At 46.3% G+C, this 17,066-nt stretch overlaps 2 protein-coding genes across 2 annotated transcripts; both read right to left on the reverse strand.

Moving 5' to 3' along the window:
- Positions 1-8,203: 8,203 nt before the first annotated feature.
- LOC112900435 (protein DJ-1 homolog D) lies at positions 8,204-11,421 on the reverse strand. Its single transcript, XM_025969296.1, has 5 exons — positions 11,263-11,421; positions 11,061-11,177; positions 9,696-10,136; positions 9,128-9,490; positions 8,204-8,654 (listed from the first exon to the last, which is right to left on the reverse strand). Exons 1-5 carry the CDS (start codon positions 11,314-11,316, stop codon positions 8,466-8,468), a joined length of 1,164 nt encoding a protein of 387 aa, XP_025825081.1. The 5' UTR covers positions 11,317-11,421; the 3' UTR covers positions 8,204-8,465.
- A 1,333-nt stretch (positions 11,422-12,754) lies between these two features.
- LOC112899645 (zinc finger CCCH domain-containing protein 32-like) lies at positions 12,755-16,496 on the reverse strand. The gene is made up of 3 exons (XM_025968202.1): positions 16,108-16,496; positions 15,109-15,219; positions 12,755-14,995 (listed from the first exon to the last, which is right to left on the reverse strand). Exons 1-3 carry the CDS (start codon positions 16,243-16,245, stop codon positions 13,157-13,159), a joined length of 2,088 nt encoding a protein of 695 aa, XP_025823987.1. The 5' UTR covers positions 16,246-16,496; the 3' UTR covers positions 12,755-13,156.
- Positions 16,497-17,066: the final 570 nt, after the last annotated feature.

The following is a 17,066-nucleotide window of genomic DNA, read 5'->3' on the forward strand; positions in this document are numbered from 1 at the left end:
CCTTTCTACATGGATCATGCTAGCTAGCTAGCCATCCAGCAGGACATTGTGACAGCGAACGGATGCTAGCTGAACAAGAGACTGCAGACGTTTTGTGCAACTTGGTTTTCAGAATTCTGAAGAAGCCTGAGTTCTGTTCATCAGCTCGTATATCAAGGATGATTAGTCTCACTTCCTTAAAGACAAAATATAGACGCACAAGATGCAAGCACGCGTATTGAGTCGGAGACTCAAATGACGCGGATGGATCACAGGGGTTCAGTCACTCACAAGGAATCAGATCTAACGGGTGCGCAAGAGCTGATCAGTCCTGTTAGACTGTAGACTTGTGCTGCCTGCGTCCATGGAAATATCAATCCGTTGGCCAACAGCGCACTTTTCAAATGGTGATGGAGCAGTCTGCACTGACTGCCGTGATGAGATTGAGATCCGGACAGATGTTCGGCCATGTTGGACCAAAGACGACGGAGGCGCAATGATAAAGGGTAAGGCATAGGGAAGCTGTATCGGTTGTCCGTTGCTTGAGGCCTCCTCTCGCCGCCGCCAGGATTCCCTCCCGCCTCGTCGCCAATCAAGCTGCAAAATATCACTGCACGTGGGGCCCGCATCCGGTCCCACCATGGACTCCAGAGTTCAGACGGCCCACGGCCGCCTGTTTAGCTGTCGCACGTTCAGTGCTCACCAATTCTATGGCAGGTTCAAGCCCCCGGGCAGTGATGACTGATGAGCAAAATCACCTGCTGTCAATTCGGTCAACAATTGATGTTTTCCAGGGAAAACGGATGGTTCAGTTTGAACATTACTGTTCTCTGTAGAGCAAACCGGGCTAATAATAGAGTTCAGGTCTTCAGGATACTGCATGCCTGATCGGGTTCCCAATATGCATGTTCATCCTTGGTGATCTGCTAAACTTTTCACTTCAGATTCAGAGAACTGCTTTAAGAAAAAGAAAAAGAAGATTCAGAGAGTTGAACTTTTGGGATCGCGGTGTAGATTTTGTTCTGCTGGTTAGATTCATCGTACGGGTGGAGTCCTTTTCGGGTCTGCAAAATTCTGCCAGTGGCCGTCCCATCCAGGCCTCAGCTTTTCTGAATGAAAAGCTCCAGTAATTCTCATGGATTCACTTTTCTCAAGGGGGAAGAGGTTGCTGCCGGCTTGTGATCTAAAACCGGACAGCACAGCGCGATGCGAATTATTCATCAGGCCCAGTTGATGGCAAATTGTCAGCTGAGGCTGATAGCAACGATGCACCAACACTGAGGGTACCTTTCTCTTTCCTTTTGCATTTCTTTTCCCTTTTCATTGTGAGGATTTGGATTTCTTTCCTTTGCCTTGTACATGCTGAGGAGGATGAGATGACGAGGATTATGAGCGCCCATCTGTTTTAGCTTTCCATGCTTTACATCGTTATTAGGGCACTTGCCTAGCTATATTGCTGATTTTGGTTGCACAGTACTCAGTGTTCATCAGGTGAACTTTTCATATTTGGCATTTTTTAAATTGTGGACAAAAGACAAAATCCAACCAACTGCCGGAGCAAGCAAAATATCTCCTGAGCGATGAGTCAGCAGACGTACTTATTTGAGATTAGTTTACTCATGATTGGAAGATGCAGAGTTTTGAATAGCTCTCTTCATCACTGACCGAATTCCATCCTACTCATAGGTTTGGTGCCGAGCCTAGTTTATTTGTGGCGCAACGCCCTTTCTAGGCCATCTATGGACGTGGGCGTATCTTGCAGCTTTGCCGATGTTTTGTCTGCTTGCACGAGTGCCCAGCCAGTATGACGACGACGAGGGCAGCCCGTAGCTGACAGATGCCGCGCGCAGGTCCCACTTCGACTAGCTAATTTCCGCTGCCATTTTGTACAATTAGATCTTGTTTGATGCAAAGTGCTTTTACAGTATTATAAATAAATATTATGTTTTTTTGTTAAACACTCTGATATTTGAAAGTTGTTGGTTGTTGGATGCAACAAACCTTCTAATACAAGTGTAGTTTACAAACCATATTTCTAATATTAGAAATAGTATGGTTTTGACAGTAGCTTGGAGAAAGCTGACGTGTACTCCCTCCATCCTAAAAATAGTTATTTTCTATAAAATTTCAGACACATTACTCATCATCTTAAGAAATGACCTTGGTACTTCTAATTATTTCCAGCAATTGCGATTGAAAACCGTGTTATTTATTTAATTTTCTGGATCCTCAATGAATACATATGCATTGAAACTAGAAAAATAACATCTACTAAGTATTGGTTATATGGGTTTTTCTATACAACACTTTTTTAGTATTTGGTATTGCTCTAGTTAGATGAATCTCGCTCGCTATAAGCTAAAAGAACATTTTCTTTATAGATAAAATTTAAATGTTAAGATAATATTTATTTTAGAATGGAGGGAGTAAGGTTTTTGCAGGTGAACTAGTAGCTACTTTATCACACACTTCAGTACGTGTTAGAATTGTATAGTTATTACCCAGTAAAGCGACCGGACGCCATATCACTAATCTAGCCTGCTAGATGATGGGTACCACTCCAGGAATAATGCACAAGGGCGGCGGATCTGAACTGTGCATGATGAGATTTTTGGTCGCTTAACAAGCCGGAAAGCCCGTGAACGCTCTGATTGATGGGAGGAGATACGATCCGTCCCCGTCTGGACCATGCGTGCCGTGCATCTCCGTCGTGACCACTTGCAGTCACCCACTGGGCACTGATCGCGCCTGCCAGCTAGGATATTCCATTCGGTTAGGAGTGGCTAACGATAGCACTAGGCCATTGTACAGTCACTAGTATGGCAGTGTACGGAAACAATTCTTGTTCCAGCAGCTCCAGCCGCCAACAATTCTGCAGGTCCATCTTCCAGCTGTACTCTCTCCGTCCCAAAAATTAAGAATGTAATTTTAATTTTATCCTGAGTAAAATTTTCTTAAGCTGTGGGAACCGTCCAATTTAACATCATTTTAAGCGAACCGCCGGTTCTTATCATGAAGATGAGAGCTAACACGCGCTCGTTTTAATGGCGTGCCATAGTTTAACCCACATCTAGATTATAAAGAACCAACCCATCATTCGCCAAAAATAATATCAAATCTGGTAGTCCCGGTATGTGCTCCACCATATGCCCAAGATCATACATATACACATACCATCACAAGCCCATATATCACCAATGATCCACGAAGAGCAAGTTTTAATACAAAGTTAAACAATTAGTCATTACAAGAATAAAAAGGAGGAAGGTTCCAAATCTGAAATTTAAAGGTTCAAATACGAGATACAAGCTTTGGGCTCACAATTAACATTAGAGAGGGACATGAACTATAGAGTTTAATGTTCGACATGATATCCTCCAAATACGAAACGATTGTGCAGCGGAAAACATAACGGGATAGATCAATGGCGTCTTGCTCAAGGACACCATTATAACCGCATCGACCTACTCCTCACTCGCGCCGGAATTGGCGAGGCAGAAATGGCCAAACACCACTTTCGGCTCACCTGCATCTTAGTTAATAAAGCAACATGAGTACAAAAGGTACTCGTAAGACTTACGCGAATAAATAACAACCAAGGATTATGCATATGAAGGCTCACAAAAGAGACTTTAGGGTTAAGTAATATTAGATAAGCATAAGCTCCCTAATTCCACCACCTAGCTTCCTAGCATTTTAATTAACTTGCCCAACCCAACTCAAGTTTTAGTTAATTAAATTAACCAACCACTAACATCATAAAAGAGGTGACACGTACCCATCCAACAAAAACCGATACTTCTACGAAGAATTCATAGGATAAAGAGCTTGCTCATAACTGAGAGCGCGGCAATTCGAATTGATTCAATAACTTTGCAAGGGTGTACTTTTTTACCCACACGACACAAGGACCATGCCACTCACTCAACCGATCACGTTGAGCAAGGGGGTACTCGCATCAACCTTTCCCGACAAGTTTCAACAGTTGAACATCACGCCTAACTTGCGCGAAGAGTTACCTAGATCCACCGGGGATACCCCTAAGCCTCTCTACAAAGCCCTATGGCCACGCATCTAGGACTGTGCATCAAAGATTAGACTTAGAGAGTAATCAGTTTATTCACCCTATGAATGGATGTGGTAGTACGATAAGTGCTCAATTCCGAGGTCATCCATGGATGGTCCTTAACCAATTCAAGCGGAATATACCTTCGAGACTCCTTTCTCTAGACCCTACCTTCCGCTCGAATCATGACATAGCCTCCCAACTAAACCCTTCCGAACTTTCAACATTTAAACCGAGCAAGCGCGGAAATAGCTAAAAGTGGTGTAGTGAGCAAGGTGAACCTATTCCAATATTTCTTGCAAACAAAAACTAACTCTAAGCATGACTAAGCATTTGCTTAATCAATTAGGTGTTAATTACACGTGTCAAGGATATGAAAGTAAACGAAGGGAAGTCATAGCATGAAATTAGGATCGACTATGCAATAGATAAACATATAGCATAAACATATATACCCAAGTGAAATAACTAATTCTAACAAGTTAAGCGGTTCAAGAAATCATGCTTAGCTGCTTGCCTTGGTTTTCTTCTTGTTCAACGACAAACTCGGCTCCCGGCTCGGCCTCGACAGTCTCGGCGGGCTCAACGGGTTCGTTCTCCGACGTTTCGGTCACTATAATGCATGAATGAGATGTGTGCATTAGAATGATGCCAATGATATGAAAATAAGATGGCATGATATGAAATGGAAATAGAAGAAAAATATCACTCCAAACACGGAAGCAAAACAAACGATTAAGGACAAGGAACTCAATTACTACCCTTTAATCATAGGGACTAATAAGCGAAATTTGCTTAACAAGGTACTTGACAAGCATAAATCATGATTTAAATTATACATAAAGGGAATCTCAAAAGGAACTCATGAGAGTTGAATTTGCAGCCAAATTAATTTTATGGAATTACTTATGTTATTTACAATTTTCAGCTACTAGAATCAAGTTAAATACTAAAAGGTATTTAAAGCATTCTCATAATTCCTTAGAGAATTACCAGAGACAAGAGACATGATAAAAAAGGTAATAGAAGTGGTTTTGCCATTTTATCACCTTTCAAACTAAAGTTATGAAATTAATACTCTTACACGGCAGGAAATTATTAAATACACTAAACCTACTAAACAGCCTAGGGTCATATAAACAAGTTGCACCATTAGATAGAGCATTTCACAAGGAATCTAACAAGATTTAATTTGGCATTTTTGGTGCATTGCACATAAAGTTAAGCAATTAACTTGATTTAGAAAGAATAAAATATAAAATAAAGCACAGGACTCTAACATGCTCAACCATAATTTTTCCTGGTAGACCTATCACACAACAAGCAAACAAAACAGGTTTCACAATTTTTAGAGATCTATACAATTTTCTAGATAATTTACAAGATCACAGCATGAAATAACAGAGGAACCGGGCAAAAACGCTAGATCCACCCGGATCTAGCGCTCCTGGGTGCCGACAGGCGGGCCCAGGCTGCCAGCCCCGCCCAGGCGGAGTCAAGGCCAGCCGCGGGCCTTGACTCGCCACAGGGCGCGGCTAGCGCACGCCCGCGACGCGGCAGTGCGCGAACGCATGCGCGCACGCGGCATGACGTCGCGGCGGCGACGGGGGGCGCGGCCCGAGACGCGAACGCGGTGGAGGTGCGCGTGCACAGGCAGCGCAGCACAGCAGGGGTGCTCGCTCGCGGCACGGGCGAGCGGGGCGAGGCGACGAGCGGCGGCGGCGGAGGGAGACGCATGTCGGGGAGAGGCTGCGGGTGGAGAGAGAGGTGGTGGACAGCCGGGACTGAGTGAGGGGGAGGAGGGGACGGCGCATGCGCGGGCAATCGGGCGGAGGCGTACCGGCGGCGGCGGAATGCGGCGGCCGGCGGGCGGGCGGAAGAGGAGGCGGCGTTCGGGTGGCGTTAGGGTTGGGGGAAGGGGAACGGGCGGCGTTCGAAAAGAGGAGAGAGAAGGGAGGCAAGCGAGCGGGCGCGCGGGATAACTCCCGCCCGAGGCCGCGCTGGCCAACCGGCCGGCGTCGAAGCGACGCCGCCACGCGGCCAGCCAACGGGCGGGCGCGGGTGCGCGAGGAAGACGGAGGGAGGGGCTGACGCGCAGGCCCGGGGCGTGCGGGGAGGGGCTGACGCCGGGAGGGGCTGAAAGGCGGCTCACAAGTGGGGCTGGTAGGGAAAAAAATCACCCGAAAAACAAAGCTCTAGTTTCCAAATTCCAAAACTGCTATTTTCCGAGCTCCGAAATTAACCAAATTTTTAATGGAAGAAGATCACACTACCAAGAACACAATGCAACAATAAATACTCAAAAATCTATTAAAAATTACTCATAAAATTCCAACAATCTTACATTTTTCAAAATTTCTAAGAATTTTATGGCTCGGAATAAGCATCAATAAATTGAGGAAAAATACTTAAAAATCACCATTTAAAATCTAGTATTTGAATAAAATATTTGGGGGCATAGCCACATAGCAAAATTTGAACTTGTTTCACAACATCACTCACAAAAAGCAAGAAAGAAATAAATACTTAGATCAAAAAATGCACATGATGCTTGAGTATGATGGGTGATGCTCATGATGACGTGGTATTAGCTTTTAATCATGTTTTTATAAGTTTGGGTCGTGACAATTGTAATGCCCCAGTCCCAAATATAGCTCAGTTGTACTCGCACGTTGAGTAAAACACGCACTCGCACCAACTCCGCTTATGCTTTCGTCCTCGCTTCACGTAAAAGGGTTAACCCGGGTATTGAAATGCACTTGGCATTTGGGTTTGGGTTTATATGTTGGTGCCATGCGCCATAAGTACGCGTCCCTAGCACGCACACGCCCGTGTAACCGCGAGGGTCGGCTCTGTGAGTAAAACACGCACTCGCACCAACCCCGTTTACGCTTTTGTTCTCGCTTCGCGTAAAAGGGTTAATCCAGGGGTTGAAATACACTTGGCACTTGGATTTATATGTTGGTGAGACTTACTCTCAACTAGCAAGGTGGGACAACTATCTACACATACCATTCCACTCACACTTGGACCACTGGGCTCAAATTCATCTTTGTTCGGCCGGGATGTCATATTTTAACCAAAACTGAGAAGAATAGGATCAACGTTTCTCCCGGTGGAGATGTTAGCAGCGGTGCCAAGAGCGACGGGTCCGGGTCCCTCGGTGGATTGCCGCGCGAGACGGCGAATAGGAACCGCGCCCGGCGGAAAGCAGGGGAGGAGGAGACGACGCCGAAACGAAAAGCGCCGGCTCGGCGGCGTCATCTCTGTGACGGATGACTAGTGCGTCGCGTGGTTTTCTTTTCCGGGGGGCGGCAAAGGCGCGCGGCCGAGCGGGATTAGCAGGTCGTGGCATTGTTTGTTCCAAACTCTCTTTCCTTGTTAACAGAGAGAGAAAGGGAGGCGCCTCATCATGGGATTAGGAGCTGGAAGCTTGCACGCCAGCCGCTGAGTGGCCGCCTCATCATGGCTTGGGCGTGACCGGAAAGCGGCGCGGGGCGGCAGCCGGCACTAGCGTAGTGCTCCCTGCCTGCGCGGCCCGGCCCCCGGCGGCGCTCGCTTTGCCTGCCCCTGCTTGTCCCCTTTTTTCGGTTGGGATTTGCAATGTGGCTTTGCTAGCTTTACCTGCCGGCGACCTAAACCAATACCAACTGACTCGCACTTAGCTTGGGCTCCAATTCCAGCAAATTCCAGACTTGACGTGGCAGACATGGACGGATCCGAGCTGCTGTTTCTGTGTGGGCGATGGCGTCAGCCCGTCCCGAACGCGCGCGATGAAGCTTCCTGCGCTCTCCGTCGTGGTGGGATCCGAGCTGCAAGTGCGGCGGCGACCTTTTAGGGCCGGCGGCAGCACCGATTGCCGGCAAGGTAGCAGTGCAGCAACCAGCCCTCTGGCAGGCTGGCATGGTGTTCGTGCCCACTGCCCAGGCAAGCCAAGGGCGACCCGACCTCGCGTGGCTGGCAACAGCGGGCTGCCGAGGCACACCAAGAGAGAAGGCAGCTGTGGTGCTTGTCGCCGCCGAGCGCGTCGTGGCAACCTGGTGGCAGGTTCCGTGGGCTGCGAATTCGGCCCGGCGCGGTGCCCTCTCTCCAGGGATGATTAATGATGATGGGCCGACCAAAGTAGGAACCAACGAAAGCCCAGCTAGTCCAACCACATCAAAACAGAAAAGGCCTTTATTTATTGTCAATGCCCAACTCGAGTGAGGCGACGACGGAAGTCGGTGCCACAGCACTATTCGCATGCAACAGCAGTACCGAAAACGCAAGACTCTGAAACAAGCCACCAGCAAGAGCAACTACTGTACCAGGGTATAGTATAGAGTACTCCGTATCATCTTTTTAGATAATGGAGTACTCCGTATCATCTAGAGGCCCGAAACTATACGCCCATGAACGCTTGGAGATCTCATCCTTCAGTTCAGAAGGAGACCTTGATGCCCAGCAAAGCCATGAGCTGGGAGACGAACTCCGGGTGCCCGGGCCAAGCTGCGCCTGTCACAAGGTTGCCGTCGGTGAAGCAGCGGTGGATCGGGTCAGGCTCCAGCCAGGTTCCGCCCCCAAGCACCACGTTGAGCTTCACAGCCGGGTACGCGGTGCATTTCTTCCCCTGCATATCAATCAGCCAGCAAGGAAGTGTCAGCTCATATGCCCAATCAAAGTTTTCCACGAAATGCTCCAAGAATACGGTACACAATCGTAAGCTAAGGACTAGGGAGGATATAAGGGTGAACTGGTGAGCAACAGTAACACAAGGATCAAATCATTAATCTGGTTTTAACTATCACCCTTTCTGAAGTCATTTTTTCCCCAAGAACCTTCCAAAGGGCAGGGCATTCCTGATATTTACTGTAGTCTATACAAGACCAGGCCCAAAAACACTTTCTGAAGCCAGAATCTACCAAGATCCAAAATCGCAGTTCTCTTTTGTTCAAAGCAAAATTTGCTAGGCCAGAAAGTGCAAAGGCTTGAATCAAAAGAAACAACAAAAAGTTCTCTCCGTTCTCAAGCTACAGACTAGAGGGCATATCAAATGAAACTGAATTGATACAGAACAACGATAGCATATAGATCAAGATGTACCTTAAGGACTCCAGCAGCGGATAAAATCTGCTGGCCGTGGCAGATTGATGCAATTGGCTTTCCTTTATCTGAGAAGTCCTTGACCAAGCTAATGACCTTATCATTCAGAGCCAGATACTCAGGAGCCCGTCCCCCAGGAATCACAAGTGCATCGTAGCTTGAAGCATCCACACTTTCAAATGATGCTGTCAAAGTAAAATCATGACCAGGCTTCTCACTGTAAGTTTGATCACCTTCAAAGTCATGAATGGCTGTCGGGCACTTCTCCCCAGCACCCTTGTCAGGGCAAACAGCATTGACGTGGCAGCCAAGAGCTTGAAGAGACTGGAATGGGACCATAACCTCATAATCCTCCATGTAGTCCTATTAATGATGCAATTAAGCAAAACTGTTCAGCAAAGTGATAATTACTTGTGACAAATAAGGTATATGAAGATCCAGAATATGAATTAGATTGTCTGAGAAAGCCATCTCCCATTTATGCAGTGTGAAAATAAAACAAAGATAGTTAAAAAGGTATATACGAATGTGGAAAGACTTAAGAACATGGTTTTTTCTCGACGCATACCCCACAGAGGAACAGTATTTTCTTGTCTGAGCCTGCCACAGAGCCTCCAAGTGCTTTGACAAATAGGCTGATGAATTCAGGATGGGAATCGTAAGTCGCTGCAGTGATGAGGTTGCCATCAACAGTGCATTTTGCCATGGTGTCAGGTTCGTCCCACTTAGCACCAGCAGCAACCAAAACTGGTTTAACAGCTGGATATGCTGTGCAGGTACGGTTCTGAACTACTCCTGCTGCTGCCAGAATCAACTGTCCATGGCAAACTGATGCAATAGGCTTCTTAGCATCAGAGAACTTTCTGACTAAGTCAAGCACCTTTTCATCCATTGCAAGGTATTCTGGTGCACGTCCTCCAGGGATTACCAATCCATCATATCCATTGGCAGTAATCTCATCAAATGAAGCATTTAGTGCGAAATTATGTCCTCTTGTCTCAGAGTATGTCTGCATGACAGATACAAATGGTATAATGGATGCAGGCTTTTCAAAGGTTCAGAGCAACTATAAAGAATTAAGGTAACATCAAACAAAGATAAAAGGAGTAACACTATGGCTCATTCTTACAGCTGATAACGTAAGACAGATCAGTGTAGATGCCAGAGGAATAAGCAAGAAGAGCATGACGGAGCATGTTTGTGAGTTACAATAATAAGGGCCTCAAGGTCAGTTATATTATACAGAAGCAACACCGTTTATGAATAGACAGACAGACAACTAGAGGCTAGAGAAGTCTCCAAATATCTTATCATACATGAATTTCAACAACTACATTTCAAATACACGGTCAAATCTTCGTTGTGGTTGCCAAATACGTGGAATCTTACATAACATGGTATATGCGAATCACCAATACATAGACAACTTTGAAATGCTTTTACATGTTACAATCGACCGTCAGATTTTACGACTCTCTTGCAGTTCTCCTAATGTTTAAAGAAGTATTAAAATTTAAATGTTCAAATTAAATTAAGAGACTATGTCCATGTACCATCTACATGTTAAATGCAGGTCAGCAACAGCTGTGTACTCTCAAACCGGTTATAATCCTAAAAATGACCTCCAGAAGTAGCCTCTTCTCATCAAAAGTCAAAAAATTAAATGTTTTCACCTACCCTGACTAAAGAAACATGGTTTGCCTGCAATTTGAATATCAAGTAGTAGTCAACAAATTAGACGCAGCATCCAATCTAGTCCGTGTAAGCCTCCACTCTTCACTGAATCACTGTCAATCTAATAAACAGGTAACAAGTTTGCTCACAACTCTATTTCGTCCGATTCATCTCACTGGAAGCAGGACCGACAAAACTAACCCTACCCAATGGATCCACGCAAAAATTTAATGAACATGGGGAGATCAATCCAAAGTACCTGGTGGCCGATCCCCTGATGGACGGCGGTGCGGCAGACGTCGCCGGCCTTCTTGCCGGGGCAGACGGCAGCCACAGAGACCCCGTACGCTTGCAGCGCTTGGAACGGGACCATGACCTAACCCATCAATTCAAGAACCGATTTGGTCTCAGGACACACCAATCCATGCCTGATTCAGGAGGTGAAGTAAGAGAGAGGAGACCTCGTAGTCCTCCATGTAGTCGCCGCAGAGCAGGAGCACCTTCTTCGCCGCCATCTCTGATCCCCCTCGCACACTCTCGCCACCGCCTGGGGCAAGACGCCTGGGGTTCAGAGGGTCCAGAAGTATTAAATAAAGTCTAATTATAAAAGTAATTGCAGAACCCTAGGGCTAATTCGCGAAACGAATCTAATGAGGTATATTAGTCCATGATTAGCGGATGATTACTGTAGCATCACTGTCGCAAATTATGGATTAATTAGGCTTATTAAATTTGTCTCGCGAATTAGCACATATCTGTGCAAAAAGTTTTGTAATTAGATTTTATTTAATACTTCTAAATGATAAGATTCTTTTTGATGAATTTTAGAGGGTAAGAAACGAACAAGGCGTCTGTGTCGTCGAGCTCGGAGGCTAGAAGCCTCCTCTCCAGCCTACTGGAGTAGTGTTTTTTATAGCCACTGTCGAGTCATCCGGAGAACGCCTGGCTGGCTGGCTCTCATTTGTTTCTAGTGGCCTGTCTGCTTGTCTTTTTTTTTGGGATGTTTCGTGAGTTTATTTTTCAGGAAATATTTCCATGGCGAGTTCTGAACAATGATTTTGTTTGAGCGTGAACATTTCGTCTCCAATAATTTACGCGCCGTGACTGACTTTTCGATCTTCGATTCGTGATGATGATGAACAGATTATGCAAATCGTTTGCTTTGATAGAGAGAATCGTTCAGAAATGAGAACTTGGTCCTTCAAATGCCTGATGATTCGCACAGAACGATTAATAAGTTGCTGATGAATCGTTCAGAAATTATAAGTTGCTGGTAACGGGGATATCTTCCCTGATCTGCACTTAGTAGTGCTTGTACTTGTGCATAGTACTGAACTTGCCAGCGGATACTATCAACAACGTAACACCATGTGAGTTCGAGAAAGTACGTGGTACAATAATACTCGGTGTTTAGCGAGGTGAGCCTTTTGCAGCGTATTATACTCCCTACAGTTGGTCCGACTCCGCAAGTTTCGTCCCACACATTCACACATGATGTTCTCTCTCCTCATAAGCAGGACAGGATCACTACTGGTAGTCTGGTATTCACAGGGCCACGAGAATAAGAGAACAGATACTTAGGCCAAATATAAATTTGAAAGTCAGCATACACACACTGACAAACAGTTGACTCCTAACAGCTATCGATCCAGATATTTTTGAACATGGAAGCTCAGATACAGACGTTGAACGATCATTGCATATTGGCATTTCTTCAGCTCTGGTTGCTGAAGGTTCTTAAAATGTGTTCATCAGCAACTCCAGCACGGAGTGCCATTTTCAAGAAGTGACAGAAACACTACCCTGCGATTTCATTTTGAAAACTTTACTGCCTCAAAACTTGAAGGTTATCATGGCTTCACAACGATTCAAACCAACTACCGTGGTACCTCAAAGCATAATGCCCCCCACCGAAAAAGAACAACTCAGGCATCCTACAGAGACCACAAGGTATTTGTGAACATAAGGCCCCCTCTTTTGGGGGCTGATTGTATTTTTCATCCCTGGCATAAATTGATACAAGGAATATGCTGCTGTTAGTAAGGAAACTAATACAATACAGAGTTTGAGGATAGGTCAGATATGCTGAACAAAGCACAACTGTTCACATGTAGACCACAATCCTTTATGAATGACACCTCGATTCATATCTGACCTATACTTATCAGCCTCAGAAAAATAATAGGCTTTGGCACTATCAAAATTAAAATGGAAACATAAAGCGCCAGATGAGGTCGTCCAAGAGATGCGCTAAGCTAAGCAGGCACTTCAGAGCTTTGCTTCAAGCAACAGAAGCAACGACAAAACCTACAACACTTTGTCTCAAGCAACAGAAGCAGTGACACCGTAGAGAGCTCAAGAGAAAACAACCCCTACTTTCTGAGCAAAGTCATCATCATCATCAAGGTCTTCGTCTTCTTGGTATGCATTTTCGTCCTCAGATTTGTAGTCATGACCTTCAATTGTCTCATAGTCATCTGACTCACCCTCTCTCTCGTCATAGTTATCTGCCTCTTGATTTCCTTCTGGGTCCACCTCAGCAGCATCTTCAACCTCAAATTTATCACCATGCGATGAAGACTGTCCATGACCCTCCACAGGGATATGATCTTCCTCTTTGTACTCTTCATCACCTAAACCACTCTTGCAATCTTCAGACATGATATTGTTGTCACATCCTTTCTTCTCAGACTCAGCCAGAGAACCAGCCTGCATGACTGTAACCTCAGCAGATTTCTCATAGCTGAAAGATGAGTTATTGCCCCCTGCTGCCTCTCTTTTCCTCTGCAATATGACACTGAAGGGTTTCGGACCCTCAAAATCAAGAGATGCTTCAGATTCCACAATTCCATTTGCCTTCCTTGGCTCTCCCAAGTTCCTACGAGCAGGAAAGTGAGCTGAATCCACTGCATCTCTTCTAATAGAGAGGCCATCTGCATGCCTGACACTTGAGACAAGCTCACTTGATATCCGGTGGCTCCTTTCTTGATGCTGTCCAGGCTCCCAATTCCTACCACCATGAAAATCCGCCCATCTAGCTGGAGAGAATCTCCTTCTGTCTCGCTCATCCTCGAAGCGAGCTTCAACTCTATCAGGTGATCTTCCGGGAAGCTTTATTCTGGCCTGCAGACGGGAACTCAGAGTGCTTCCTCGTGGGCCCTGACGGCGATCATTGTGCATGTGGTGACCACCATGTGCCCTTTCTCTGTAGCATTCATCCCTCCAGTGCCGCCCCCCATTAGCCCGTTCTGGGCTAACGGCTGTTGAAGACCCCCTTATCCGTCTCCTGCGGAGCTGATGACGTAGATCTGACCCATCTATCTCATCACGATCAAGGCCTCTGTGGTGAAACCTTCTATCTGGATGGAAAGGTCTGTCTATGCTCCTCTCAGATGAGGATCTGAGCCGTTTCCTATCATAGCCATCATAAAGTTGTCCAATCTGTCCATTCTTGCCCATTCCATTGAACTGTTCACTTTCAGGATGGGCCTGAGTATCAAAATCAGCTGGAGCATATTCATAATCTTCTACCGGGTACATATCCCTTCCAAAATCTTCCTCGTCATGTAAATAAGCAGCACCATCTGCATCATTGTCTACAAGAACATCAAAACCAGGAGAAGACTCCCCCAAAAAATCCTCAGCCTCCCTGCTATTCTGTGGCAGGTCATCTGTTGCGGGCATTTGGAAATTTTGGTTCCAGTCTTGGACAGAATCACCTTCAACAGGAAGCTGGTTCTGATAGTGCATAGGATGATCCTCCTCAATAGTGAAACTTTTCTTTGCTGCTGGCATACTATTGGGTGCCTGCTCTGAGTTGGGCCTAGACTTCACTGCATTCGAAGCTAGTTCAGTAGGTGTTGCACCTACACCACTCTTAGCAATATGGACCATAGTCCTGTCATCAATTATTCGAGCACCTTGCTGAGTTAAATTATTAGGAGCCGCAGACTCTTCATTCTTTTTAGCCTGGGGCAGTTCCAAAGGTAAGGATGAAACCTTTGCCGCCTGATCTGTGGGATTATTACCAGCCGCTTGCGGTCCATGATAAAAAGGGCATCTATCACCCTTCAAGCAGTTCCCTTTCTGGAAGTAATAGCATGGGACCATCTGCTTGCCCGAGCTATAAGCACCATAGTGCGAAGAAACTGGAGGTATTCCAGGAGTTGGGGCACCAAAGAGACCATCGATTGGCTGGAGAAGGCAAAAAGAAAATCAAAATTCAGAAAATAATTTTAACAAATAGAATGCGCAAATGATTGTCATAGATATAATAATAGATATTAAGGAAATGGAAACAGATGTACCGGATGGCGAAATGAACATTTCGGGTTCAAACAACTGCCATTCAACCAGTACCAACAGTCTCGAGGGTTCATCCGGGCACCCTCACTGTGACGAAAATCACATTCATTACCCTAAATGAAGGAAAAAGAAATAATGATTAGTTTAAGGTTTGACAGGAAGGTCATAAGAAACAATAGCAAGCAAACATGAATTTTAATTAAAAACTCAACAGTGAGATAGAGTTACAAATGAGATAGCAATATAGTCTAACCAAGCACAATTATGAATGTGATGCTAAAAATTGAATGAGCTAAACAGTGGACAGCCAAGCATGAATGCTTTCTGACAGGTCATGATTTTGGTTGTTGGTTTCATAATGTAATGTACAACTTGTTCGGTCATGTAAAATCATTACGTGAGGAGGCGAATATCAAATTATGTTAGGGTACTCTTTCGTCAATGCTAGGAAAAAACAGCAGCTTGTACTAATCGAGCAAGCCCATCAAGGCTGTAGGAACCAGAAATCTCTCACAACCTTCTCCAACATATAAAAGATGTATGGTTAAACCCATATCTGATGGTAGAGGGGGTGTTCAATCCTCTGGAATTTCAATTCCCAGTAAGCCTACCGCTACCATCATAGCGTTGATGACGCAACTGGATAGCACACATTAACCTGGCTCTAGTATCACAAACAAGGAAAATGCACAGGCTTGCACACACGGGTGTTAATTTCTCAAACTCCCTGATGCCGCTCAAATCACAACCTTATACGGTTCCACTTATCGCCCTCGCTCCTAAACAAGACATGCGTCCAGAACCAAAACAAAATTCAATGTTTTCACCGCGAAATTCCCAGGTACCCAGGCCAGAAACCCTACCCCAGGCCCTATCCCCGAACCGAACCCGCCTCGTGCGAAGAATTACAGGCTCCAATCGCCCAAACCACCACCCAGGAACCAAACAGACTCGCAATCAGAGGCGGAGGAGACCGGTCGCGGGAGAGGCGCGCGGCGTACCTTCTTGCAGGTGAGGGGCGAGGCGAGGAAGTAGACGCAGTCGGTGCTGCGCCGCAGCGCCTCCTCCTCCGGCGTCAGAGGCTTCGCGCCGGACGCCGCCGCCACCGTCCCCGCCTCAGCGGCGCCGTCCACCTCCATGGCCCCCGTCTCGAAGGTGGAGGGCCGCGGGATCCTCCTCCGCCCCGCGCGACGCGGCGCCGATCGCGACCGCAGCGGTTCGGGGGGAAGCTAGGCCTCGGCGAGCCTGGCGGCGGGGGCGGAGGGCTAGATCTATCCCCGCCGCGGAGGCTAGGATTGGGGAAGGGGAGGGGGAGGCGACGGGGGATGGGCCGCGGCCTTGGCTGGCTGCGCGTGTGGACTGGGTGGGTTGGAGCCGCCTCTGCCTCGGCCTCTCCTCTCCAGCCCGCGGGTTAAACAAACACGAAACCAAAAGAGACAGCGCGACGCGACGGTACATAACGGGGGGCCCACACGGGGGAGGTGGCAGCGTTGCGTGCGCCCTGCCTGCTGCTCTGAATCGGGGGGATGCGGCGCTTTCCTGTCCCGGTCACTAGTTCGGCATTGGCCGTTCGTCTCAAAATGGAAAAAAAATTGCATTGTTGACTGATAAGCCTATTTTTTATGGGTTTTTGGTGACCCATAAAAAATACTAGACTAGATCGTCTTAGCTCAGTTCACCTTCACACATTGTCATCAGAACTTCCCCAGATTGCCATCAGACTTCATGTTGCACGACCTCTTTACATTATATCACCTGATCATTTTCTCCTAGTACAGTTGTCAATTCATCGAAACAATAAGCCAAGTTATTGTATGGAGAAATCAATATCTCGATGTAAGCCAGAGAAAGATTTGGGTTATACCAAACGAAGAGTTCCAACAATTTCATGTAGCGAATCAGGCAAAAAAGGAGAGCGCGAGGGACATGACATGGAGTGCTGAAACAGAGGTGGAGTTCA

The sequence above is a fragment of the Panicum hallii genome, chromosome 7, assembly GCF_002211085.1.
Source record: "Panicum hallii strain FIL2 chromosome 7, PHallii_v3.1, whole genome shotgun sequence".
NCBI lineage: Eukaryota > Viridiplantae > Streptophyta > Magnoliopsida > Poales > Poaceae > Panicum > Panicum hallii.

Coding starts and splice junctions, on each gene's coding strand:
- LOC112900435 (XM_025969296.1), bottom strand. CDS start 11,316: ATGGCGGCGAAGAAGGTGCTCCTGCTCTGCGGCGACTACATGGAGGAC. Junction 11,178..11,262: donor ACTACATGGAGGACTACGAG/GTCTCCTCTCTC, acceptor TTGATGGGTTAG/GTCATGGTCCCGTTCCAAGC. Junction 8,655..9,127: donor CCGCTGCTGGAGTCCTTAAG/GTACATCTTGAT, acceptor ATTGATATGCAG/GGGAAGAAATGCACCGCGTA.
- LOC112899645 (XM_025968202.1), bottom strand. CDS start 16,245: ATGGAGGTGGACGGCGCCGCTGAGGCGGGGACGGTGGCGGCGGCGTCC. Junction 15,220..16,107: donor CGCCCCTCACCTGCAAGAAG/GTACGCCGCGCG, acceptor TCCTTCATTTAG/GGTAATGAATGTGATTTTCG. Junction 14,996..15,108: donor AATGTTCATTTCGCCATCCG/GTACATCTGTTT, acceptor TGCCTTCTCCAG/CCAATCGATGGTCTCTTTGG.